General features: G+C 40.7%; 1 protein-coding gene across 6 annotated transcripts in view; it reads right to left on the reverse strand.

The window, feature by feature from the left end:
* The window catches only part of HECTD4 (HECT domain E3 ubiquitin protein ligase 4), a 166,203-nt gene that overhangs the window by 25,349 nt on the left and 114,866 nt on the right, over window positions 1-25,988 (reverse strand). For all 6 annotated transcript variants that reach the window (XM_061141801.1, XM_061141804.1, XM_061141802.1 and 3 more), the window contains exons 38-55: window positions 25,241-25,322; window positions 23,524-23,726; window positions 22,565-22,700; window positions 21,593-21,775; window positions 20,680-20,844; window positions 20,111-20,280; window positions 19,084-19,199; window positions 15,802-15,905; window positions 14,041-14,202; window positions 13,775-13,923; window positions 13,298-13,377; window positions 10,633-10,796; window positions 8,130-8,367; window positions 7,233-7,369; window positions 6,632-6,758; window positions 4,878-5,015; window positions 3,157-3,293; window positions 1,089-1,249 (exon numbers count right to left, since the gene is read on the reverse strand). In XM_061141801.1, coding sequence (XP_060997784.1) covers window positions 1,089-1,249; window positions 3,157-3,293; window positions 4,878-5,015; window positions 6,632-6,758; window positions 7,233-7,369; window positions 8,130-8,367; window positions 10,633-10,796; window positions 13,298-13,377; window positions 13,775-13,923; window positions 14,041-14,202; window positions 15,802-15,905; window positions 19,084-19,199; window positions 20,111-20,280; window positions 20,680-20,844; window positions 21,593-21,775; window positions 22,565-22,700; window positions 23,524-23,726; window positions 25,241-25,322 — 2,652 coding nt within the window. The remainder of the gene's footprint in view (window positions 1-1,088; window positions 1,250-3,156; window positions 3,294-4,877; window positions 5,016-6,631; window positions 6,759-7,232; window positions 7,370-8,129; window positions 8,368-10,632; window positions 10,797-13,297; window positions 13,378-13,774; window positions 13,924-14,040; window positions 14,203-15,801; window positions 15,906-19,083; window positions 19,200-20,110; window positions 20,281-20,679; window positions 20,845-21,592; window positions 21,776-22,564; window positions 22,701-23,523; window positions 23,727-25,240; window positions 25,323-25,988) is intronic.

Here is a 25,988-nt window from a genome sequence, read left to right on the forward strand (position 1 = left end):
CTGGGGCAGGCTGTGTGGCCCGTCCTGGACCTAGGTGAAGCTAGTGACAAGTACAGCCTATCTGGGTCTCGTGAATTTGACTGTCAAGTTGAAACTTCAGGCCACCCACATGGGGTGATGAAACATCTGAGTGGAGACGGCAAGGAGGCAGCTGAATACGCGTATCTGGTGTTCCAAGGAGAGGTCGACACTGGAGACAGACTGAAGCTGCTTCAAAACTGACAATAAAATCAGAAGTTATAATGTTAATGGATGAATGGTATGAAAACAGCTTATGGAAACTTTTATCAGAGAGCTCCATTTACTATTATATTCTCTTCTGAACTGTTGTGAGAATTTTTATAACTGAAAGAAGGAATTCACAGGTGTATGTGAGGGAATTCTGCCAGGTTTTTAGGAGTTGACCCATGGAGGGCAGACACTCTCCTCTTAGAGACCACCACAGGGTGTTGGGCACAAAGCAGGGTTCAAGGATTTCACTGTCAGATTAACGAAAACGAGCTGGCTGCTCACACAGTGCTTGGACTCCTCTTAGCTCTCTCTCTTTTTTCTTGGCCATGTACCACACGGGATCTTAGCTCCCCTACCAGGGATCGAACCCATGTACCTTGCACTGGAAGAGTCTTAACCACTGGACCATCTAGGAAGTTCCTAGGTGTCTCTTCTTGACTCGCTTTAGTCTTTAGACTTTAGCTTTTCCACACTCTTCAAATCTCCAGATGCGTTTCCATCACCCAGTGACAGCCGAGCACCCATGGCTCAGGCCAGGGGACACTAGATCCTGAGCCTCTTCTTCCTAACCTGCTATCTCACTGTTATCTTTACTAGCTGCTGCTGACTTGCTCAACTTTGAAAGAAAAGTCTTCTTTGTCAACGATGAATAGCACATGTGACAAAACACAGTAAGTGGATTTCTGTGACCTGCTTAGAAAGAAGGGCTCAACTTTACCTATGCTTTTTCAAAAGAAATTTTTTTGCCACACCACATGGCTTGTGGAATTTTAGTTCCCTGACCAGGGATTGATCCTGAGGTCTTGGCAGTGAAAGTGCTGCGTCCTAACCACTGGGCCGCCAGGGAATTCTCTTACCTGTGAATTTGGAGGTTGGTATTGTCCAACGTGACGAGCCCATTGGTGGCAGTCCTTCTGTAGCCTGCGGGGGGCCTTTCCAACATATCAATAGGGTACCAGTATCGGACCAGCACACCTTCACTTCGGAGGTACGTTTCTACCTGAACCAGTTCATTGACCTACAACAGAAAAAAGAAATGTCTATGAGCACTGGTTTGTTTCCCAATTTTTAAAATACTTATGTATGTATGTGTATAGGTACCAAACTTTTATAGAAGTAAATGCTAGTTGCATGTCATTTATTGAGTCTAAAATACTAGTTTCATGTCATTTATTGAGTCTAAAAGTCCAAAGACACCTGGATAGTGTGTTTAGTTTCTTCATACCAGTTGGCAAATTTTTAAAAATTGTTATTGGAGTATAGCTGCCCTGAGAATTTTAATTGGTACAATAAATTCAAGAACTTTAATGTAACCATGAGTCAGAAATTTAAAGAGAATAGTGCTATATTTCTGTAACAGTTTAACATACATTGTTGCCAGGTAAAATTTATATTCATTGGTTTTATGTTAATTTTATAAAAGCAGAGATTAGTCTGATAGCTTTATTTTATTGCCAGTAATATAAAAAAAGTAAGCTCATGCATGTGCACTCTGGATTCCAGTAGCAATGTAATCTTTCTTTGTGTGTGTTAGTCATTCAATCATGTCCGACTCTTTGTAACCTTAAGGACTGTTGCCTGCCAGGCTCCTTTGTCCACGGGATTCTCCAGGCAAGAAAACTGGAGTGGGTAGCCATTCCCTTCTTCAGGGGATCTTCCTGACCCAGGGATCGAACCTGGTCTCTCACATTTCAGACAGATTCTTTACCATCTGAGCCACCAGGGAAGCCCCATCTTTATTTAGGGAATACTATTATATTTAAAGTAATAACAAACACTATTATTACTTTTTAAAGTAATAATTCTGGTATTTCTTAAGTAGTCTGATTCCCTTTGTTTTAATCTGTATTTAGGGATTACTATTAAAACAAAGGGAATCAGACTACTTAAGAAATACCAGAATTAATACGTTAACAAATTTCTATTTTTGTAATTTTCCTGGCACACATTTCCACTGCTGAAATATATTGTTAGTTACATACTTTCTGATAACCAGTCAGAAGTTTGTATCAGAAGGGAGTGGGAGATATTACTGATGGAATTTTCTACTTGAAAGTTCACCTTAGTAAACCACCAGTCAATAGCTTCTCTTTAAAATGTCATGATTTAAATTATGGTCTGGTAAATGGAGTCAGTTAAAGATGTAAAACCTTTCATTTCAAAGCATCAGTGATAACTAACATTATCTCTATCTGTAGACAGACAGATAACAAAGTTTATCTATGTGGTGATAGCTACTTCTTTATCTGTGACTTCTAGGCTTGATCTGTGTATTATTTCTTTGTTTTCCTGCATGGGAAGCATAAATGCAAGCATATAAATGTAACCTAAGGATCACAGCCTTCAAACAGGACTCTGTTTTCAAAAGAAAGCTTTGGTACGGCCCTTACTCGCTTCTATTCCTTCCCTGCTGCCACCTCCACCCCCTTGAGAGCGTTCTGCAAAGCTGAGAAGAAAACAACTGATCTAGTTTAATACACACATTTTATAGACGGGGAAATCAAGGCTTGTGAGAATCAGTAACATGATGTGATCAACAAAACAATTTCTTTGAATCTGTATAACAATTGTGACAATGACAGATCGTCCATTCAACAAGGCCAACAGGAGAGGTCTCCCTTGGAACTTGGTAGATATAAGGCAGGGCAGATTGAACATGGCTGATGGAAAAAATCCCCCAAAAACCCCGCAGTAGCAGTGTGGTCTGAAGTTACGGACAGCACTGCAAGTTAACAGCTTACACTCTAATATCAATTCTGATCTGGGCCCCTGAGAAAATCTCAGGCAAGTCATCTGGCATGACAGCACTCAATCTGGTTTCTTTATCCTGACTCTGAAGAATAATCTATCTGTATAATCACTTTTTAAGGTACTTGGAGGCCTGGGCATGAAAGTCTCAGTGTATATAAAAGGCTGTTCACTCACTGAATCAACATCTAAGACAACTCCATGAAGCCCAAAGGTTTTCAGCATCCCTCGGATAGCAAATTTTGGCAGGGCAGTTCCAACAGTGCTGCTGGCTACGTTATTGCTGTCTGGAGAGCGGGTTACTACCGTGAGACCTGAGGAAAGTACAGGGGAGAAGATTTTTCAGGAGCAAGTAGCATTAACATGTTGGGACCCTATATATTTTAGGGTACAAATAACTCTCCAGCATTTACCTATACCCTCAATTTAGTTATAGCCCCAAAGGAACACAGCTTAGTCTGGAAGATAATAAAACAAAGTGCTGTGAGAACTCTGGCAATTCAATAATAAAAAGACAAGCCAATTAAAAAACAGGCAGAAAATCTGAATAACTATTTTTCCAAAGAGAAAAGATATGCATGAAAACATGTTCAACATCATTAGTTTTTAGAGAAATGCAAGCCAAAGCCACAGTGAGACACCACACTTCACATCCATTAAGATGGCTATCATCAAAAGACAGATAATAGTAAGTGATGGCCAGGATGTAGAGAAATTGGAATCCTTATATGTGCTGATGGGAATGTAAAATGGTGTCATCACTTTGGAAAACCATATGGCAGTTCCTCAAAAGGTTAAACATAAAATTACCATATGACCCAGCAATTCCACTTCTACATATACACCCAAGAGGAATGAAGACACACACACACAAAAACACGTACACAAATGTTCAAAGCAGCATTATTCACGATGGCCAAAAGGTATAAATCACCCAAGTGCCCATCAATTGATGAATGGACAAACAAAATGGGGTATTATCCATACAATGGAATATTACTTTGCCATAAAAAGGCATGCGCTACAAGGATGAATTTTGAAAAATAATTCCATGTGAAAGAGGCCAGACACAAAAGACCACACATTGTGTGATTTCATTTTTTATGAAATGTCCAGACTAGACAAATCTATAGAGATGGGGAAGTACAAAGTAGATCACTGGTTGCCAGGGGCTAGAAGGAAAGAGGAATGGGAGTGGTGAGAGTACAGGATTCATTTCAGGGGATGAAAATGTTCTGGAATCAGAGGCAATGGTTTGGAGGCTGCACAACTTTGTGAATATACTAAAACCACTGAAAGGTATACTTTAAAAGGGTGAGTTTTATGGTCTGTGAAGTTTTTCTCTCAAACAAACAGGAATCAAACAGAAAAGTATATGCCTACCCCTGCCCATGAGGTTCTGATATTTTTGTGAAAGTCTAATAACAAGTGGTTTTAGATTCTTTTTTTTTTGTGCTTTTCTGTATTTTTGTTTCCTCAAAATCTGCAACAGATTTTAAATCAAATGAATATAGACCTTCTATAAAATTCTAAAAAGCACAGTACAACTACATATTCATGGTTCATTAGCTGGGCAGCCAGGATTAAGCCTGAGAGGTCTATCTGCAATCCTCCAGCCATGCCCCACTTCTCTGTCTTCAAGTGTTCTGTCTCACCCTGCTCATGCAAGAGGTTCTGGGAAAATGCAAGAGGCCCCTAGAGGCCAGACAAGCATCCAGTTTCCCTACCAGGGAGCCAAGGGCCTCACGAGGGAGAGCTCAGGAGAGCTCAAATCACTCGGAGTGAAGAGAGTCACCCTAGGAAAACCAGTAGCTGCCTGCTCAAACTCATGTGTGGGAAAACTCAACTTCTCATTTCAGGGTAAGTTTCAAAGAAGAAGGAAAGTGGGGAAGCAAAACCTTTTCGAACTTTATCAATCGTGAACTTGTTCGCTTCATCTTTAATGTCTTCAATGGTGGGAAGATAAAGGTCTCTTGGGATGCCACCATTCTCCTCGTAGAGGAATTCAACCGTCTGCCGGGCAATATCCACCATGCCTGAAAGACAGAACAGAACTGGTAACCCTCCAGAGAGCACACGATCTTCAGTCAAATCATGACACTGACTCGTACCCATCATGAAGACAGAAGGGGAGTTCATGGGAGTAGGCAGCCTTTTGGGAATGGTAATTGTACAGTGTCTATCAAGTTTAAAATACTCAATGCCCTACTTCTAAGAAACTCTCAAATCTCTCCCACAGAAACACAAGCTCAAGTGTGTAAAGGTACAGGGAACACTCCCTGTAGCACTGTTGGGAAGTATAACCAGAAAAAAAAAAAAGGAAAGAATGAACATATTCATCTTAAAAATGATTGTACATTATTACACAGTCATTTCATTTTAGTTAAGTCAAGAGAACAAACTACAGGACAAATGGAGAGGAAGAAGAAAGTGAGGGTAGTGCTGTATCTTTTTCTTACTTTATACATTCTTGTGCTGTGTTTGATTATTGCTACAGCTGACACAAGTTGCTTATTTAAGAGCGACAGGCAGCTCCATCAGCTTCTGCTATCCAGTACTGAAATTTGCTCTGTTCCTCTTTCTCAGTGGGAGAAAAAACAATAACGAACCCCACCCCTCCAAAACACACACACACATACATACACACATACATATACTGATTAGTCCTGGCACTAATCTCAGAAAAAGGAATTACTCAGTTATCACTGGAAATCAGGGATTCAGTGTATTAGTTGGTCAAGAAATAAAGGTCTTTTGATGGTTTTTCTCCTTATTTGTTCCTAGTCTCAGTAAGGACGAAAGTTAAAAGAGAAAGAGCAAGTACTGTCTCCTTACACCATCTCTGACTGCCATGATGATGACAGAAAACCTGATCTGATGGTCTGAGGGAAGGGCAGCCGTGCCTCTTAGAAAAAGGCATTTCTGCATCTCACAAAGCAGGTGTTTCATAGATTAGAAAAAGTCTTAAAACAGAAATCAGCTATCTGCATTTAAGACTCACTAATAATTCACTGACTGCAGTCAAATTCCGTTGTATTCTATGTGCCCAGTGGACAAAAAAATCTCACCATCATCATTACCGTGACATTTATTTTTGGTCAGACTACATGGCATGTGGGATTTCCAACCAGGGATCGAACCCGTGCCCCCTGCAGCGGAAGCTCAGAGTCCTAACCACTAGGCTTCCAGGGAAGTACCATGGATGCTTACTATGTGCCAGAAACTGTTGTTAGGAGCTTTATCTGTGTCAACTCTTTAATTTTTCATACCATTATAGGTCCCATTTGAAAGGTGAGGGAAGTTGAGAAAGGTTAAGTAACTCTCCCAAGTCATAGAGCTGGTAATAGCACAGGCATTACGTCAGAGCCCAAGCTATTAACCATCAGGCCATCCAGCTTCCTGGTATAACAAGGCCAGCTTCATTCTAACAGCCCATCAACTCAAAATACTGAGCAGAACTGACAAGCAAAGAAAAGCCTGGCAAAGAAAGCAAAAGACCACAAAGTTCAACAAAGGCCCAAGAAGAGGACACTATTAAGTCTGGCCCAACTTTAGATGAGCCCCTCTTTTCTGATTTATTCCCTGAGTTTCATGTAAACACATCTCTTCAAGCCATGAAGTGGGTTCCATAGGGAAATATAAAGCACCAGACCTAGTTGTAGAGCACCCTTTATCTGGTCCAGTCCTGATTTCCGCTCTGCTTCGTTGCGGAACCGTCTTCGGATAGTAGGAAAAACCTTGGTCTCCCAGGCTTTCACCAGCAGGGCGTAGTGGTCCTCCTGGAAGGTGAAGGCAAACATGAATGGAGAAAGAACACCTTGTATCCTTCCCTGACTTACTATGGCTTTCACCCCTGAGGTCTTCAACCCCCTCAAATGCCAGTGGCAGAAACACACCGTGTGGACCACCAAACTAACTACACCGTCAGAGGCCAGGGGAGGCAACAGCTGGCTTGGGGTGAGCTCTTCCTTTCCCTCTAAAGCCATATAAACACTTCACATGATCCCAAACTTCACTGCTGAATTACCATCACAGTACTTCTTTATCCAACATCCAGATTGCTGCTGGGCCATGGAGCCAAACAGATACAGTTATTGATACGGGGTTTAGAAAAATGAATACCCCAATTACTGTCCAAACACAATGATATAACTGAAAGCATAAAGACTTCAGTTCTGCATGCTCAGATCAAAATATTCCTCATGGCTTGTCTTCATCACCAGGGAGCTACGCGACCGCTGTGGGTCTCTTACCTGTGGGATGTCATCGTCGTCATCGTCATCACTTTCATCATCTGCAATGGGGGGCGGGTGGGGGTCTGGGCCAGAGGTGATGAAATTCTCATAGCTGAGCTCCACTTTATAATGACAGGAAGTGTCACTATCATATTCTGTAACAAAGCACAGTGACAGTGAATTCTAGGCAAGGGCATATGAACTCATCCATGGATAGACCAGATTCTCTTAATTTGTGAGACATAAAGACTCTTAGTTCTTAGAGGAATTTTAAACCACAGAGCCAAGGAATAACTAGTCTACAATTTTGTCGAATCCTAGAATAGTTTATATGGATATAATTCATTCAACTCAAAGACGACTTTGGAAGGTTCTTCAACAAGATAAAGAATTAAACAGACTCTTGAAACAATTTTCAAACCAGTATCCCAAGGACCAAATATGGCTGCAGACATCTCATTTCTTGAAGCTCATTTTTATTCAATCTTATTATGAGACTTTTCAAATAATCAGGAATGTTTTTAGTGCACACCTACACATCTAGATTCCACAATTAACATTTTATTATTCTTTGATGGCTTCCGTTTTAAATCAGTTTAAAAATGATTAACATTTAAAATTAGGAGATTTTATATAAAATTCTGTGGTTCTTAGCTGTCTCATAAAAAGTGGACAATCTTTCAGGCCTGCATTTCCATGTGGCAATATTCTGTTGGTTCTGAGTAGTGGCACACTTCCTCTAGGTGGGGGATGGACTCTCCAGACCACCAGGCTTCCTCCTGGCTCCCTAGTTTATCTGGGCCTATTACCCCATTACCAGTGGGCACTGGGGTATATCCAAGCTAAATGGGTTTATGGAATTAACAGCATTCGCATTTCCAGGAAGCAGGTGGACCCTGAGGGGAGGCAGCTTACGTTGCTGAGCAGTGGCTACGGCAGCAATTCGGCATGGTGGCCCGTGAGTGCCCGGGTCTGACGCAATACTGGTGCCAGCATCGTTATCACTGTCAGAGGCCATGGCAAAGGGCAGGGCCTCAAAGTTAGCGCTGATTTCCTCGGCCAGGTCAGTGCACAGGTCGGCAGCATTGCGGTGGGCCTGCCCTTCAGCATAGGCAAATGGGCGGGAGCCAAAGTTAGCGCGAGTCTTGGTGTTCTGGAAAGGAAACCAAAGAAAGAACTTGAAAGGAGTTAGGTTACTTATGTGTTCACTTTTAACACCTCCAAGTGGACTTCATTCACTGTCCCCAGCTATGGAGAGTCTGTGACCCTGGCAGAGGGGCTGGTGCACCTATAGACCCTGGTGCTTCGAGCTTGGCAAGGCCGCCCTGCCCCTCACCTCACATTCACGCTCCTTGCTACTCAAGCTCAGTGACCTTTCTTGTTTCCAACACTGTTCCTTTCTACTTGACACCACTGCACATGCCATTGCCTTCACTTGCAACATTCTTTCCTCCAATTTTGTCCATTTAAACCGGTTAAAATTCCAGATCTGGCTCAAACATCATTTCTTCAGGGTAATACAGATGTGACCAGATTGGCTTGGTACTTGTTTCCCTCAAGTCTATGATTTTCAATCATATTGTGATGATTAATTTTACATGCTGACTTGACCGGCCACAGGGTGCCAGATTAAACATTGTTATTGCTTGTGTGTCTGTGAGATTAACATTTGAATCGGTGGACACAGTAGGTCCCCAATGTGAGTAGGCACTATCCAATCCATTAAGGGTCTGAATAAAACAAGAGGTGGAGGAAGGAGGAATTCAACCCTTTTCCCTTTACTCCTGCTTGAGTTAGGATATCTCACTCTGTCTTCTCTTTTCTCTTGCTATTGGACTGAGACTGAATCAAGCCATGCCTCTCCTGGGTCTCTGGTGTGAAGAGGACAGTTCATGAGACTTGTCAGTCTCCACAGTAACATGAGCCAATTCCTCAAAAGAAATCTCCTCTCCCACCTCTGTCTACACACACACACACACACACACACATTCTTTCTTTCTCATATATATATATGTACACACACACACACACACACACACATACATATCCTATTGCTTTTGTTTCTCTGGAGAACCTTGACCAATGTCTAGTGTTTATTAGTTTGTGATTATAAACACACACACACACATGTATTTATGTGAATGTTTGACTAGTACCTGACTCCTCCAACTGGATTTAACTGCACAAAGACCATATCTTTTTTGCTCATTGTTATTGTATGTCCAGAGCTTAGCATAGTACTTGAGATATAGCACTCAATATGGGTGCTCAATAAATAAATATTTATTGAATGAATAGAACAGTCTGCCTAAATTATTGCCATCTTTAATCAATTCACTGAAGAAAGAGAAAAGATGCTATCAGAGATGTGGTACAGGGGCGCATCCTACAAGAACTTCTAAGTCATTCTAAGATTTGGGCTTTCACATTATGTGATACAGGATGTCACTGGCCTGTTGAAAGCAGAAGAGTAACATGACCTAACCAAAATTTTTAAGGGATCACTGTAGCTGCTGTGTTGAAAAGACATGTAAAAGGGCAGGAACTCAGGGGATGGGAGGAGAGGGAAATATAGGAATACTGTAACATGCTACCCAGAAGGTGAGGGTGGCTGGGCCATCAACTAAGTGGTCAGATTCTGGATAAATTTTGAAGGTAAGTCAACAAGGTTTGCTGACGGACTGGCTGTAGAGTGGGAGGAAGAAGAGGAATCAAGAAAGAGGCCAAGGTTTTTAGCCTTAGCGACTGGAAGAAGGGAGATGCCATTTCCTGAGACAAGGCAGGCTAGGGAAGAAGCAGGCTGGGGGTAGGGCAGAGTTAGGCTCAGTTTTAGACATGTTAACTTTGACATGCCAGTAGAATATCTCTTTCTAAATGTTGTCTATGCTACTGAATATTTGTGTCTAGAATTTAGGGTGAGATCTGGACTGGATATAAGGATGTGGGAGCTACCAGCATGTACTAAGTAGTACTGTCCCATAGAACGTTAGTTGTTTATAGGTGCTCCTTAAAAACAAGAGTTCCATGATTCAGTATAAGTGTAGGGATGCTGGGTTAAATAAAGTTTAATTTTTAAATCTTTACTGAAGGATACCTCTGAGCTTTTGGTATACTAAAGCAACCCAAGAGGGTCATGTTCCAAGCTTACTTAACCACAGGCTTTTTCTACTGGCACTGGAAGAACACTAGTGTCCCTTGCCTTGTTGTTTAGGAAAGATGGCCAAAAGGAGATCAAAGCATTTAAGCACTCAGATTCAATGCAAAGGAAGGACCCACTTCTTCAGGTTTTTTGAGGTTTTGTCATCAGGTACCACATACTATGTCAACCAGGCTACGTCTAGTGTCTTTAATTTTTCCATTCCTGATGGAACAAATTGCTGAGGAGAATTTGGTGTTCGTTCCCAACAAGATAACCTGCCTTTTTCTGAATATGAACCACCGGCCACATCCCACCCGAGACATCTTCGAGATACGGTGAGAGGCGTTGCCCACAGTATGTGAAGTACACACGGCCCTTGGCAGGCTGCCCGGGTGGAGGAGGCGTCCCCTCGGTTCTCTCCCAGCCAATCCCTGCCACGTCACCTAGGGCAGAAGGAGACAACACTTTTTTTTTTTTTTTTCCTTTTTATTGACTATTAAACTTCCAATATGTAACTGGCATGTGGTCACATACCATTGACTATCATGGTTTTTATTTATTCATGCCATCAGTTACAGTTGAAAAAGACATGGAATGCCTTGTATTGGGCTGGCCAAAATTTCCTTTGTGTTTTTACATAGATGTTATGGAAAAACCCAAATGAATGTTTTGGCCAACCCAATATTTGGATATATATAAAGTAACATAGTTTCCTTGGTGGTTCAGATGGTAAAGAATCCACCTGCAATGCAGGAGACCCAGGTTTGATTCCTGGGTCAGGAAGATCCCCTTGAGAAGGGAATGGCTAACCACGTCAGTATTCTGGCCTGGAGAATTCCATGGACAGAGGAGCCTGGCAGGCTGCAGTCCATGGGGCCACAAAGAGTCAGAAGACTGAGCGACTAACACTCACTCACTCAAAGTAACACAACAGAAATAAACAATTTTAAAAAGAGAAATCAGAAACTGTTCAGAAGAACAAAAATAATAGTGTCTACATAGTTACTAATTACACATGAAATTTAACCTTTATTTTCCAGGCAGCTAAGACAAAAAGGAAAAACAATAGATATGATTTTTTAATAGAGGAATACAAGTTTTTCTCTTTTAACACATACAAGATTGCTTATGAATAAAGGTAAGAAAAGTAGTATTTTCTCAGCAAGTTTGCAGATGACTTAGAAAGGGTCTAAAAAATATAATTTAAAACTCCACCTACAATGTAAGCTAAACATACATCATTAACTCATATTATGACTCCTTACTTATATTTATTTAAAGCATTTTTCAGGAAGTGAAGATAATACAAACTAAGCTGTTTTCTGATGAGACAGATACTGGGATGAACTTAGAGAACCAAGGGGACCATGTCCACCGTATCAGCACTACTATAGGCTGCCTCAGGCAAGCTGCTAGTGCACATAGCTTTACAATTAACCCATTGTAAACTCTCCAGTCAGGGCATGACGTTCTGTGATTCTGCTTTTGATTAGTCTCACAGGCTTTCTTTTTTTTTTTTGGCTGCACTGCATGGCTTTCAGGATCTTAGTTCTCCAACCAGGGATTGAACCAGTGCCCTCAGAAATGAAAGTGTGGAGTCTTAACCACTGGACTGCCAGGGAATTTCCAGTCTCATATGGTTTTGATACCACTAGGCTGGGTTTCCCAGTGGCTGGGGAGTTGTCATTGTTCACCACGGCATCCGCAGGGCCTAGAAGAGGGCCCAGCACATAGGAGATGCTCAAAGAGTAACTGTTAATGAACAGACAATGAAGGTGTTGGTACCGAGGTTGGGATCCTGTTGTTAAAAGTAGGTTCTTAATTCCTACTACCACACAGACACATTTCTCTAAGAAAAGTGTAGGTAGCATGCTTGCTTGAGGTCTGATCCAAAATTTTCTCAAAAACTAAGTATGATCAAACAAAACAATCACCTGTAACAAACAAATAAACCACCTAACTACAGGTCCCCTGCTCTCCCTACTCCCCATCCCTTTGTGCTTAAAGCACTTAAGTACTCAGCAGATTACAGAGTTCTGCTTCATAGAGAGAGAAACAACCTGCCAGGAGGTAACTTTCCAAGGCATAACTTGACCATAACTGAAAATACCATGCTCACTGTAAAGTACAATTTAATAAGCAGCTCCCTCAAGGAAAAATGATGACCAAATTACCCCTCAGACAGCTACAGGAAGTTATCCATCGGGTTCAGTGACTCAGGAATCCCTACCTAAGCATCTCAGACCATCTATCACATTTAATAATTTCAAGTTTCATCAGAGATGATGCTAAGATGTACTGTCTAAAAATAAGTCACCAACACTTTTGGCTGCTTCTAATGTCAAGAGGACAATGTCTGTATTATGCTACTTCTGGAGCAGTTAGGACTATTCCTCTACTATTACCAATCAGGTCATTATGTGGAGGCTGAAAAAGACGAGGGGAAAGATTTTCTCTTTATTGAACTGACTATGTGACTGAAACACCTGGGCAGAAGATCTGCTGAAGCTGGACTGGATGTCTAGGCTACTGAGAGCAAAGTCTATAGCACATTGTCTTACCTACTGATAATAGATTTCTTGAGTGCTTCAAGGCAACTGGTAGCGGTGGGTTTTTTTTTGAAGCTATTTATATGTTTATTAATGAAAAGCTAATTAAAGACCAAACTTCAAAGAAAAGCAAAATCTCAGATTTTTCTAATGATGGAGGAATGACAATTAATGTGACTCCTAAGTTACCAATAGAGGCTTTAATGACAACACTGCCTCATAAAATGACAGGTTCAGTGTAAACTAGGGGACAACAATGACAAGTATTTCGTTTTCTCTAGAAGACAGTGTCCATTTCCAGTTGCTGAGTTTCATTAATTTTGACCTATTCTGATCCAAACCTGGGAACAACTTAGACAAGGTGCAAAAAAAAAAAAACCTCCCACCATACTCACCAGGAGAGAGAGTGACATCTAATCGAACGCTCTTCCACTGTAATAAACTGGAGCCATTGTAATGCACGGCTCGGCCATTGCTATTGAAAAAAAACAAGGGACAGTCAGAGACAAGGCTAATGGGCCAACACAGAGGAAGGTAAGCAGTGAATGGGTGGAGGAGTTTCGGTAGCAGGAGAGTAACTAGAAGACAAATTCTAAGAGCTCTTCTCTTTCATTGAACATGAGTATATTTCCAGCTGGTATTGTCTATATTTTTTAGGGTAGAGACTATAATTATATTACTATAGTTTTAAAATACCCACATCCATGTTATTTGTTCTTTTTTTTTTTTTTTTTTGCCACACTGCATGGCATCTTAGTTCCCTGACCAGGGATTGAACCCATGCCCCCTGCAGTGGAAGCAGAGTCTTAACCACTGGATAGCCAGGGAAGTCCCCATTCTTTTTTTAGGTAACAGTGATGGCAGCCACTTACTTATGGAAAAGACAGGTGCCCACTGGATTAGTCCATGCCCCATCTCTTTTCTCTGCTTCTGTAGCAAAGCCAAAGGAAACTATTGGTCCAGTGTCATCATCTGTATCTCCATAGGAAACAATTTCAATTTCCCAGTAGAAAGACGGGGCCTGAAGAAACACCAGGAGTGGGCAGACAATCAGAGGGCTCACCATGGGCCCTTGAACTTCCTTTCTCTCATATTTGAAAGACAGAGGCAGAAGACAAAGGGTCCTGTGATTTCTCACCTGAACGGGCAGTGGTGAGGTGGCGTAGATAAATGTGCCCCGGGGCAGACCGCCCCCGGCACTGGGGTCTGCTAGGAAGGTGACAGAAGTGAGGTGCGAGGAGAACATGCAGGCTCGGACAGGTGGAAACACTCGTGAGGGGCTCCATGTAATCTCTTTGGGCTGCATTGGGGAAAAACACTCTTATTCAATAGCATTGTGAACACAAAATGGAGATGTTGAGATTTCAAGTGACATTTTTTCTCATATATTTTTAACTTTCTTATTTTGAAATGACTTAAAATCTACAGAAAAATTATAAGAATACAGCAATTTTTGTATACTCTTACCTAGTATAAATAAAATTTTTTGAGATAAAATTCACATAACACGTAACTTGCCCATTTAAAGTGTACAGTTCAATGGATTTTAGTATATTCACAGAATTCTACAATCATCAACCACAAACTAATTTTAGAATGCTTTTGTTCTCTTTAAAAGAAACTGTACCCATTAGAAGTTAATTCCCATCCCTCTCTCCTCCCAGCCCCTGGTAACCACCTCTATGCTTTCTGTCTCTCTGAATTTGCAGGTTCTGGACATTATAAGAAATGGAATCATACAGTATGTGGTCTCTTGTGACTGGCTTCCTTCACTTAGCATAACTCAAGTTTTATCCATACTGCAGCATGTGTTAGCACTCCCCTACTTTTTAAGGCTGATAATACTCCATTGTACGAATATACCCATTTTATGCATTCATTCATCAGTTGATGGACATTTAGGTTGTTTCTACTTTTTGGCTATTATGACTAGTGATGCTAAGAATATTCATAGATACGCCAATATTGGACATTTTTGCCTCTTTTGCTTTTGCCCCTCAAGTGAAATTTGTTTTTTCCCTGTGAGTCTGCTTTCTTGTTTGTTTTATTCACTAGTTTGTTGTAGTTTTTTTTTTTTTTCTCTTCTCTTTTTTTTTTTTTAAACTGCAAATGAGGGGAAATGACTGCAATGGTGATATATTCATAAATCTTAGCTAGACAGGCCATGGGAGAGATCTGTGAGAAGATAATGGGGAGTAGGGTCCCAGCTTAGAGCTGGGATATAAGATCAAACTCCTGCCATTGGAGTGAAGTCTGAACAGAATAAAGGATCTAAATCTTTTTGTGATGTGACGGCAGGAATTGGTCTAGCCTACCATGTTCCTCCGTCCATGGGATTTTCCAGGCAAGAATATTGGAGTGGGTTGCCATTTCCTTCTCCAGGTAGGAAAGAATACAAATTCTTATGCTAAAGGTTGGGAACACTCTTGAGACACAAAGCAAGGCCAAGCTTTAAAGGGAGGTAATCAGGAAGCCCCAGTGGAAAGAAGAGATATGGGCAAGCTCCACTGTTGTAGTTTTTAGATTCTATGTGTAAGTAGCATCACACAGTAAACGTCTTTCTCTGTGCCACTTTTGCTTTTTAGTCACTCTATGTATACTTATTAGTATTATTACAAGATGAACTACAGATCTAAAATTTTGAAAAAGTTTTCTTTTTTTTTTTGTTATTGATAATGCAGAAATTATTTACAGACTGCGGAGTTCTGCTCCTCTGCTGTAATCTTTCAATATTCGGAATGTCAAGTTGATGTGCTTTGACATTCAGAGATGAGAGCGTCACTGCAGAACTTATACCTCCAAAAGGCTCTGCAAACACCCCTTCTAAAATCATGGACGTGCTGCCTGGCATTCTGAAATTCTCTCATGCTGCGTGCTGCAGACACGGCAGAGGGCTCACCTGTCTCCGGTCAGCCTGCAGCGGAGGCGGCGGGGGCCGAGCACAGTCCCGGTAGAGCATCCTCAGCCGTTCACACTGCACTTCCACAACTGCCAGCCGCTCTCCTGGAGGGGAAGATGTCGAAGACATGCACATAAATCCTACACCTCTTTTGGAGTTGGATCCGAGCAATGAAATACTTATAGAGATTATTCAAATTCTTACAAAGAGCAAACGCCCTGAGACATCTTTGTCTCCTACAAAGATGTAGCTCAGCAACAAAGCAATGCAGTCACGTGCATGGGCCCTGAGGTTGGGCTGACCTGGATCCAGAATCTGGTGCCATTACTTGATATTTATCATCTCACTCCCAACATGGGGGTAATAACAGTACCTGTGCCTCACAGGGTGGTTGTGAAGATGAGACAATGCAAATTAAAGCCTTTAGCCAAGTCCCTGACACATGGCCAACACTCAATAAATGAAAGCTATTATTATCATCTAATGAATGAAAACTATTATTTTTATCATCTAAATTGATTTTTTAAAAGACTATAACCTGCTAAACATCTCCCACAAGCAAAGCACAGGGCCAGATGTTGGAAAATAGAAAGTTAATATGAGCTGAAGTCCCTAATCTGGGAGGAGAGATAAGACATGTATATGCACACACACATATGACGAAGAACATAGTGCAAGGCTGAAGTGTGTTATTATGTGACACAAGACACAAACATGGGCAAAGATGAGAGACAAACCAAAGAGGGAAGCATTACAATGGCCAAGTCTGTGGCTTAATTTATCCCAGATGAAGTAAAATAATAAGAGGAGTTCACTGAAAAAATTTTCACTTTAGAGAATCAATATATTATTGCTTATAAATTCTATGACACATTCATTTATGAAATTAAAAAACCTTGATACATTAAAAAATAAAAATCAAAGAACTCTTTCTCTTCTACACACTACTTTGAATCTCATGTAGTAAACAGCATTTCTTCTGAGCACAGACTCTAATTCTCTAGTAGGCTATAAGAACCTACTGCTGTGTTGGAAAGTAATTCAGACATAGTTTTTCTTTTTTTTTTTTGTAAAAATACAGGTAAACCAGCAAACTTAGATACCTACTTTAAACCTTAAAATCCTTTCCGGTAATCCAATATATGAGTTATTAAGGACTGTTCAATTTGACATGGATTTCCCTGGTGGCTCAGAGAGTAAAGAATCTGCCTACAATGCAGGAGACCCGGGTTTAATCCCTGGCTCGAGAAGATTCCCTAGAGAAGGGAATGGCCACCCACTCCAGTATTTTTGCCTGGAGAATTCCACGGACAAAGGAGCCTAGTGGGTTACAGTCCATGGGGTGGTAAAGAGTCGGACACAACAGAGCGACTAATACTTTCACTTTCTTGACACAGGACACTATTTTAGAATATAAATTGCTGTGTATAAGCTCATAGTCTTCTCTTTTGTAGCAATTAATAAGAACTTCCCATATGTTTCTTTCAACTCTGTTTCTATAGGGTTCTTTTCCACAGGGGAAAAAATGGGTTAGATGGGTTATTATTCAAGCTATTTGCTCTAAATTATTATGATTTCTGGCTTATACATTAAGTACCAAAGTTAATTTCACAGAGTAAGATAAAATGTATTCTATTTTATTCTATAAAATGTATAAAAGAGACCCAGAATGAGCCCTAGAGAAAAGCAACTGATTCATTCAGAAGGTTATATGTTTGCTAAAATCAGTCAAATAAGTCTTAGGATGCAACCTAAGCCAAGAATATTAAAAAAGCAGAAGTAGGGAACTACTTATGACACATACAAAATTAAACAATGAGCAAGTGTTTAGTCACAAGTAATTTCACTTGAGAAGCTGAGCAAGCAAGCTCCTTTTCTTTTGTTCTTGTGTCTCTTTTGGGGGGCTCTCTCTGAGGCTTTTTAATGGTTGCTGGCTCCAGACAGCTACGCTTATTAAGGGAAGGAGATTTGAGAAGTAAAACAGATATAAAAATGAAGATGAAATAAAAAGCAAAAACAAGCCAAAAGAAATCACTGTCACATGAAAAAGGACAAAAATTTAAGGACAGAAAAAATCAGAGAGTTACAGGAAAAAAAGCAAATAGCATGAGAGACAATAAATAATATAGGTAACAAAAATGACCAAAAAAATAGATAAGATTAAAACCATTAAGGGAGGTAAAGATATCCATTTTTTCCTTAGTTTATGAAAACATCAGAACAAGAGCATTGGAGAAATGCTAATCTAATTGTGAACAATTATATTTAGAGTCCAACTAGATCCTTGAGGATAAAGGGTAAATTTTCACTCAGAAAATCTCAGGCCAACCATCAATGTACAAGAAATTCAAGAACAAACAACATATTAAATTCAAGAACATATTAAATGACACCACAGGATATACAAAATCCAGACTATGGGAAACTCTTCAACAAGTAAGTTGTAAGGGAAAAAAAAAAAAGATACTGAGGGGAATCTGTATTTAAAAGCAATTTAAAAGACAACAATGAATTACAATGGATGAACTCTAATTGGATTCTGATTCAAATAAACAAATGTAAAAACAAGTATGACTCTGAGAAAATTAGAAAGTTGAACACTGACTAGACATTAAATAATATTAAATTATTGTAAATTTTTTACATGTGAAAATGATATTGTGGTTTAAGAGTCCTTATTGAGATACAGACTAAAATATTTACAGATAAATAAAAGGAATATCTAAAAATCTGCTTAAAAATAATCCAGGAGGGTGCAGTGTAGAAGAAACAGGATTGGTTATGAGTTGATAACTGTTGAAACTAGATGATGGAAACATGAGGGTTCATTATACAAAAATAGTCTATTTTTGTATTTGTTTGAACTTTTCCATAAGCACACATACAGACACACAGAAACACAAACACATAAAGATGGATGTTAGTGCAAATTTCTGGACTCTGAATTCACATGTGGCCAGTGACAACAGTCAGAAAGTATCCATAGCCCTAAGGGCAGGTCATGAAGAATTCTAATACAGAAATGAAACCTACTTATTAATATGAATGGAGCAAAGAAAATACTCTGACATCATGGTCCTAAAGTTAAAATGAAAAATACTGATTTCCTAGTTGGCATATACTGAAGCTTTTTATTTACATTTGAAAGTCGTCGTGTAAGTGCTGTGTCTAGAGCTTAGCTGTTGGAAGTGTATGTGAAAACAGTCAATATTCCATTCCAAATTGTCAGTGTGCTAACAAACCTCGACACAAAGAGTAGAAAGGAAAGCAACAGGTACTTACCAGCACTGCATTCCTGGGCTACTAGGTTAAGAACTTCAACAGCTGCTGGACACTGCTGTATGAATTCTTCACAAAATAAGCTGTCTTCTAAAAGCTGGGCCATGACCAGGCATGCTCTTAATGTTAAAAGATTTACAATATTTCAAGGTCATCAATGGTCATTCTCTAAAAAGCCGACTGTGAAAAACATTTCAATCAATTTTATCCACTAATTTAAATAAGGTTCCAACTCTCCATTCCTCTTGCTTTTTTATTGAGCTGCATTGGTTTGAATATATGTAACTAGCTTCTCTTTTCCCGCACAGTAACTGCTGACACTGCATGGACAATTGGAAAAGGGGGCAATGGTTGCCCTCTCCCTACATGAAGAGACCAAGTGCCAGCTACGAAATAAGCACTGTCTCTTAAACCTTTTCCTAAACTGTGCTCTGTAGGCAATATTAATGTTCTGAGAACAACAGGGATCCAAATGCTTGGGAAATCAGTATACTGATCTCTCTCACCAGATTCAAAACATATATTAGAACTTTCTCGAAAGTTTCATTGTCAAAAGAAACTTTTTGCTGTTGTATAATTGTAAATAAATGCGTTTTCTTTCCAATTCTGACACTTGTGAGCATTCCCTAATTTTCTCCTCAGCAGTTTGGAAAGTGATAGACCAGATAGGTACTGATGTGGTCTGAACTACTTAAAAAAGGGCCAAGTGACAGAAGACTTCCTGTGATAGAACAAAGCTCTTTGACCAAAGCAAATCAGTGGGGTCTATGCATGCACTTCATATACCAGTCATATTTTGATTGTTTATTTCCTTAGGGAAACAGCTAAACTTTATTTCACAGCACAGAAGTTGGGGAATGCAACAAAAACTGTAGTAAACACAGCACAAGAGGATGGTTACTGTTACTCAGTTTGGCATGAAGTTCATGCTGTGGACCCGGTTAAACCTGGCACAGAGGCCCATGGAGGACTTCTGTCCCTCTGGCCTGCTCCACCTCAGCACATTAGGGGGTCTCTGGAGGGCGCTCACCTTGTTCTTATTTCAGCCAGGAGCCGAACGACTGCCATCACAGGAGCTGACCCATCTCCTGTTGCAGGAAGTGAGGTATGAATAGAGAGACTTCCCTCCTGAGGAAGCAACATGGACTGGACTGCCTGTACTACCTTCTCAGTAATGGACAGTTTATGAAGAGGCAATGCCTGATGGCGGTGGGGGGCGGGCATGGCAAAAAGTTAAATTCAAGTAGTTAGTTTATAAGAAATGAGGGTGTTATTATCATCTGGAGTTAATTCTCAAAATTTCAATTAAAAAAAAAATCACCATACAGAAAATTGCAAGCTAGACCAAAACAATTAAACATACAATATACTGTGGAATACTCCTCACCAAAGAAATGAATTTGGTCATTTAGGTAAAAATCTTCACATCAAGGTTACTATTAAATAATTACACCCAATATGTAAATATATATCATAAGTAAAATTTAAGAAAACCAAGTATTTGTGCTTTAGGACTGTGCAGTGCACGTGCATATTATTCATTACAGGATGGTTACCATTTGCAGTGACATTTGAGGATACATTTAAAAATCACCTTACCTCTGATCTTGGAACACAAAGTCTAGACAATGGAATAGTCAGTGTGTCTGATGCTTGCGAAGTCTTTCTACAGTCTATGGGTGGGAATCTGACTGTAGCTATACCTTCCTGTTCGTTGATAGAAGCCACCACTCCGATGCTTCCTGATATTCCTCTACCTAAAACCTAGAGACACAGATGGGTTAGCACTACCTACCAAATCTGATGGTGTGAGCAGCGATCTGATGTGACAAGTGGGAGGAGTAAATCTACAGCTGTCATTGTCGGCATTGCAGCAATAGGTTCTTTTAATGCAGACGCCAAGCCCAGACTGTGATTTAAAATAATAGGTCCTAAAACCTTATATCAAGGTGATCACTGCTGCTGCTGCTAAGTCGCTTCAGTCATGTCCGACTCTGTGTGACCCCATAGATGGCAGCCCACCAGGGTCCCCCGTCCCTGGGATTCTCCAGGCAAGAACACTGGAGTGGGTTGCCATTTCCTTCTCCAATGCATGAAAGTGAGAAGTGAAAGTGAAGTCCCTCAGATGTGTCCGACTCTTAGCGACCCCATGGACTGCAACCTACCAGGTTCCTCCGTCCATGGGATTTTCCAGGCAAGAGTACTGAAGTGGGTTGCCACTGCCTTCTCCATAAGTTGATCACAGTATGAAGCAAATTCAAGCCTCAATTCTAAAACACTCCCAATATTAACACCACCACAGGACATAAGGGTTTTAGCTACTGTGCAGTACTGTACTGATGTCTGAATAATCTGCAGCACTGTGTGGATGAGAAGCCACTTCTTTCTTAGCTTGAAAAAACAAGAATTTTTGTCCAACTGGGTGGATGGTATTTGTCTTACAGTTGATAGATGAATCAATGGACTTACACACAAGGGAAAGCGATGACTTGGGAAAATGGTGCCTGGTTACCTGGACCTCAGACCCGATCTTGATTGTCTCTTTGAAGCCTCCAAGTGCACACAGCGCAGCCACAGCCTGGCGGGCAATTCTCTGAAGTTTGGCGAGCTTTCTGCCACTACTGCTGCCATTTTCCAGAATGCTTTCTGCATATTTCCCCAACTGTGGAATGTACATCAGTGCACGAGACAGAACCTAAACATATGAAGCAGCCCACATGGCAGGAGTTAGAACTTTGGTCGTTTTGATACTAAGGGTGGTGCAGCGTTGACAACAGGGCCCCGGGACTAAGGAACTCTGGACACAGGACGGGTGCAGTAACGAGCAGGAATGACCACTGATGTTCTTGCCATACTGGTCTTATGTAATTGGACAAAACCAGAAATGCACAACCTTGAAATATGAGCAAATCAAACACAGTTAAAAAAAAACACCCTAAAATAAAGACAAAAATTTATCTGAAGAAAGACCATAATAGCATACCACCTACCTTGCAACACCCAATTACCTTTAGGATGTGTTATAAGGTGTTCATAAGATGAATGACTGGGAATAGGGAAACTGATGACCAAATTCTAGTTTTTGGGAGACTGGACTAGTTTGTCAAGATGAATTACTGAAGAGCTCAGGGTGTGTAAATCCGACAGAGACCTCCTTAACACTCACCAACTCCACTTAATAAATCTAGTAAACCAAGGATACATGACTTCCTAATGTTAGTACCGATTGAACACAAGCAAGGAGGAGAAACAAGGTGTGCCATTCTTCCCCTGAGAATACTAGCCTGCCTTCTGTGAAAGCAGAACTGGCCGTGATAGGAGATGTGGGTTAACAGAGTTGAAACCACTAAATCAAAGCAGATTTCAGGGGAAACACAAGTCTATCTGGCTGAAATGGGAACTCTCTCTGTTACAATGTCCCTTGCTAGAACAAAAAACTGACTTCTGTCCTGCTTCCTCCTTTAAGCAATAACAGCGTACTAACCTTCTCTGCTGTCGTGGTCCATATCTGAGCAGCATTTGACTCAGGTGCCATCAGCAAACTATGAAGCAAGGCAATCACCTCAGCGGCCATGCTGTTTGCCACGTGCCCACTGATGAAAGGTCGGACGGGGTCGGTCCTGCAAGTGTCAACAGGGAAAAGTGTCAAGGCTCGTGATGGTAAAGAAGCCAGAAGAGTGGCTTTAGACTTGGCACCAGATGGAAACATTTTCTAATTATGGTGGGTTAGCCAAAAAGTTGGTTTGTGTTTTTCTGCAAGATATTACTGAAAAAACTTAATAAACTTTTTGGCCAGCTCCATACTAGAAAAAGTGGATTTTGGTAACTTCCCTGCATCTGCCTCTGGCCGGCAAGCATAGAATCTCATCCAGACTAACCAAGGGCAACACGTGCTCATCCTTCTGTAAAGAGCTGGAATGGTGACAAGTATTGTTTGGATGAAGTAAAGGAAGCAAGGCCAGAATTTACTATTGCTGCTCAAAAAAACTGTAGCTGGTGTTGGTGGTGGCCTTTCTCAGAAAAAACAGTCCTCCAGCTTCAGATGTGCACTCAGGCTGGAGGGCCTCCCTATTCATCCCTCACAGCATCAGATCCACCAAGTGAATGGTCATCACTGGTTGACTTGACTTTGAGAGAAACTACTACAATGGCTGGGTATTTTGAGCCTCACTTCCAGCAGGTCAAGGGGAGGATATAAAATTAAAACCTTCAGGATTTCCCTGGCGGTCCAGTGGTTAAGACTTTTCACTCCCAATGCAGGGGGCATGGGTTCAATTCCTAGACAGGGAACTAAGATCCCACATGTGACATGGTGAGGCCAAAAATAAATACATAAATAAAAATAAATACTCTACAAAATAAAATTAAAACCCTCAAAACAAGCCGTTCACACAGTAAGTCTGAGAAGAGAGTAGACAGCTTCTACCCTAGGGAAGGCTTTACCTGGCGAGTTCGGAGTTCCTCTCTCGGCAAATGGAGGTTTGGGCAGTCTTCTTCTTGTCCCCTGTGGACAGCCCGCTCACGGTCTCTGGGCTGAGGGACTCCACGGGTGGCCCAACACTGACAATGAGGCCTGACTGTGCCCACTTGGTCGCTTTTCGCAGAGCAGCTGCCGCCTCTTCTGTAATCACCTCACAGCAGCCACCCTGGGGGTCAGTTTAAAGATTCTCATGATATTCTTTTCACTCTTATGTTAAAAAATCCGTGTCCCCCAATCTAGGCTCATTTTTATAGATGCAAATATTAAAATATGAGAACTGCAGAAAGTTAAAACTCCACAAGCATCCCTTGTCCTCAGTCAGAGAGAGATCATTGCTAGTCTGCCAGAACTTTTTCCTGCAGATTCTGACATACAGAATCACAGGTCATGCTACATGCAGTTTTGAATTCTTTTTAACAGTTATCAAAACATTGTGAATTTTGATCATTGATATGAATCTGATACCATAAAATATCATGAATATCCATGTCAATATAGACATATCTGGCTACTTTTATGGTTGTACAGTATTTCGTTGTTGTCGTTTAGTCACTAAGTCGTGTCCGACTCTTTGCGACCCCGTGGACTGTAGCCTGCCATGCTCCTTTGTCCATGGGATTTCCCAGGGAAGAAAACTGGAGTTGGTTGCCATTTCCTCCTCTAGGGGATCTTCCCCACCCAGGGATTGAACTTGAGTCTCCTGCGTTGGCAGGTGGATTCTTTACCGCTGAGCCACCAGGGAAGCTCAGAGCATTTCATCAAATGGGTGTAAAAATTTCTTTAACAAATCCCCTATTTATGGGTACATGAGTTCTATTTTATTTTTTACAAACAGACCTGCCAAGAATAAGCTTGTCTCTGGATACTTGAAAATGTCCTATTTACCCTCACCTTGGCAATAAAGGGTATCATCAGTCTTAACATTATCAGGGTGATAAGGTAAAAATGACACAGTACTAATATTTTTTATTCTTTCCCTTTATTTATTTACTGTGTAATTTGTGAGACTGGACATATTTTTAATGAGCTATTTGTCTTTATTTCTTATTATCCATTATTATTACTCTTTTAACCTTTCACCCTATGATCACTTTTTAACTATTTTTACGCTGTAGAACTTTCTTAACAGAGCTAAGAAAATTTCTAAGTCAAAATCAAGAGTTCTTTTCCATATTTTAATATTAATGATAAATTGATCTTTTTTAATTTAAACTTTTTATTTTCTGTTGGGGTACTAACAATATTGTGATAGTTTCAACATGGGTAAACCTATGGCTGCTTCATGTTGATGTTTGGTAGAAACCAATGCAAAACAAACTGTAAAGCAAATTACCCTTAAATGAAAACAAAACACAATACTGTGACAGCTTCAGGTGAACAATGCAGGGGCCTCAGCTACACACACACATGTATCCATTCCCCCCTAACTTCCCTCCCATCCAGGCTGTCATATAACATTGGGTAGAGTTCCATGTGCTATACTGTAGGTCCTTGTTGGTTAGATGATAAATTGATTTTGACTAATCTTCTTGAAAATAACCTCAATGACTTCAATTTCTCACCCTGCTTCTTTGTGGTAACATGAATGTTTTTAAAAAAATTTCTCCCAAAAACCTGAAGCCTGGTAAATGTTCTCAACTGTGGTTCTTGTTGGAGCAGGTTCCTCCACATTGGGGTTACCTTCGTCATGTCTCGGTCCATTTTCACAACTTTCTCCATGTTGGCACCAGTACCAAGTCGGAAGGGCCGTCCTTCTGAGCTACTGAAATGGGAAGTCAGAGAGAGGCAATGATTTTACAGGATGGTCACAGCTGGGGACTGCAGGCCATGAGGCAACCTGGTAATGGTCAGGCCACCACACATGTAACAAAAATCCACAGTAAGACTCAATTTTTCAAGAGGAAATGCTCTTTATTGCTCAATTATAGCACATTTAGGGATCAAAACAACAATTTTTTAAAGTTATAATGATAATTAAAAGCCTGTGTGAAGATGACAAACTAAGTGACAAGCTGATCCTAAAATAAAGAGAAGGCCAGGCCCTTGGGAGGCCTCAGTGAGGCATCTAAATCTCCAAGTGAGGCAGTTTTAATAACAGCCTGGACTGGTGCCTGGGTGTGAATGACTGGATCTCCCTTTCTAAGAATTTAGCTCCCCCTGCCTCCTCAACCTGGCTCTCAAAAAAGCTTTCACCAAATTTGTATGATGACATTTCACAGTGCCCAGGAATGTTCCTTGGAAATTTCTTCATCTGTGTCCTGACTTCCCCTGACTCAGCTTAGCCTATGCCAGTAGCCCACAGTGCTTTTGGTTTCTATGATGGCAGACAAGGGACTCGATTATGAGGATGACACCATCATTCAATCATTTATTTGAAGAGGGGACTATTCCATCTGAGACAAATATCTCTTCTAAATTCCCTAAATTT

Source organism: Dama dama, chromosome 5 (assembly GCF_033118175.1).
Source record: "Dama dama isolate Ldn47 chromosome 5, ASM3311817v1, whole genome shotgun sequence".
NCBI lineage: Eukaryota > Metazoa > Chordata > Mammalia > Artiodactyla > Cervidae > Dama > Dama dama.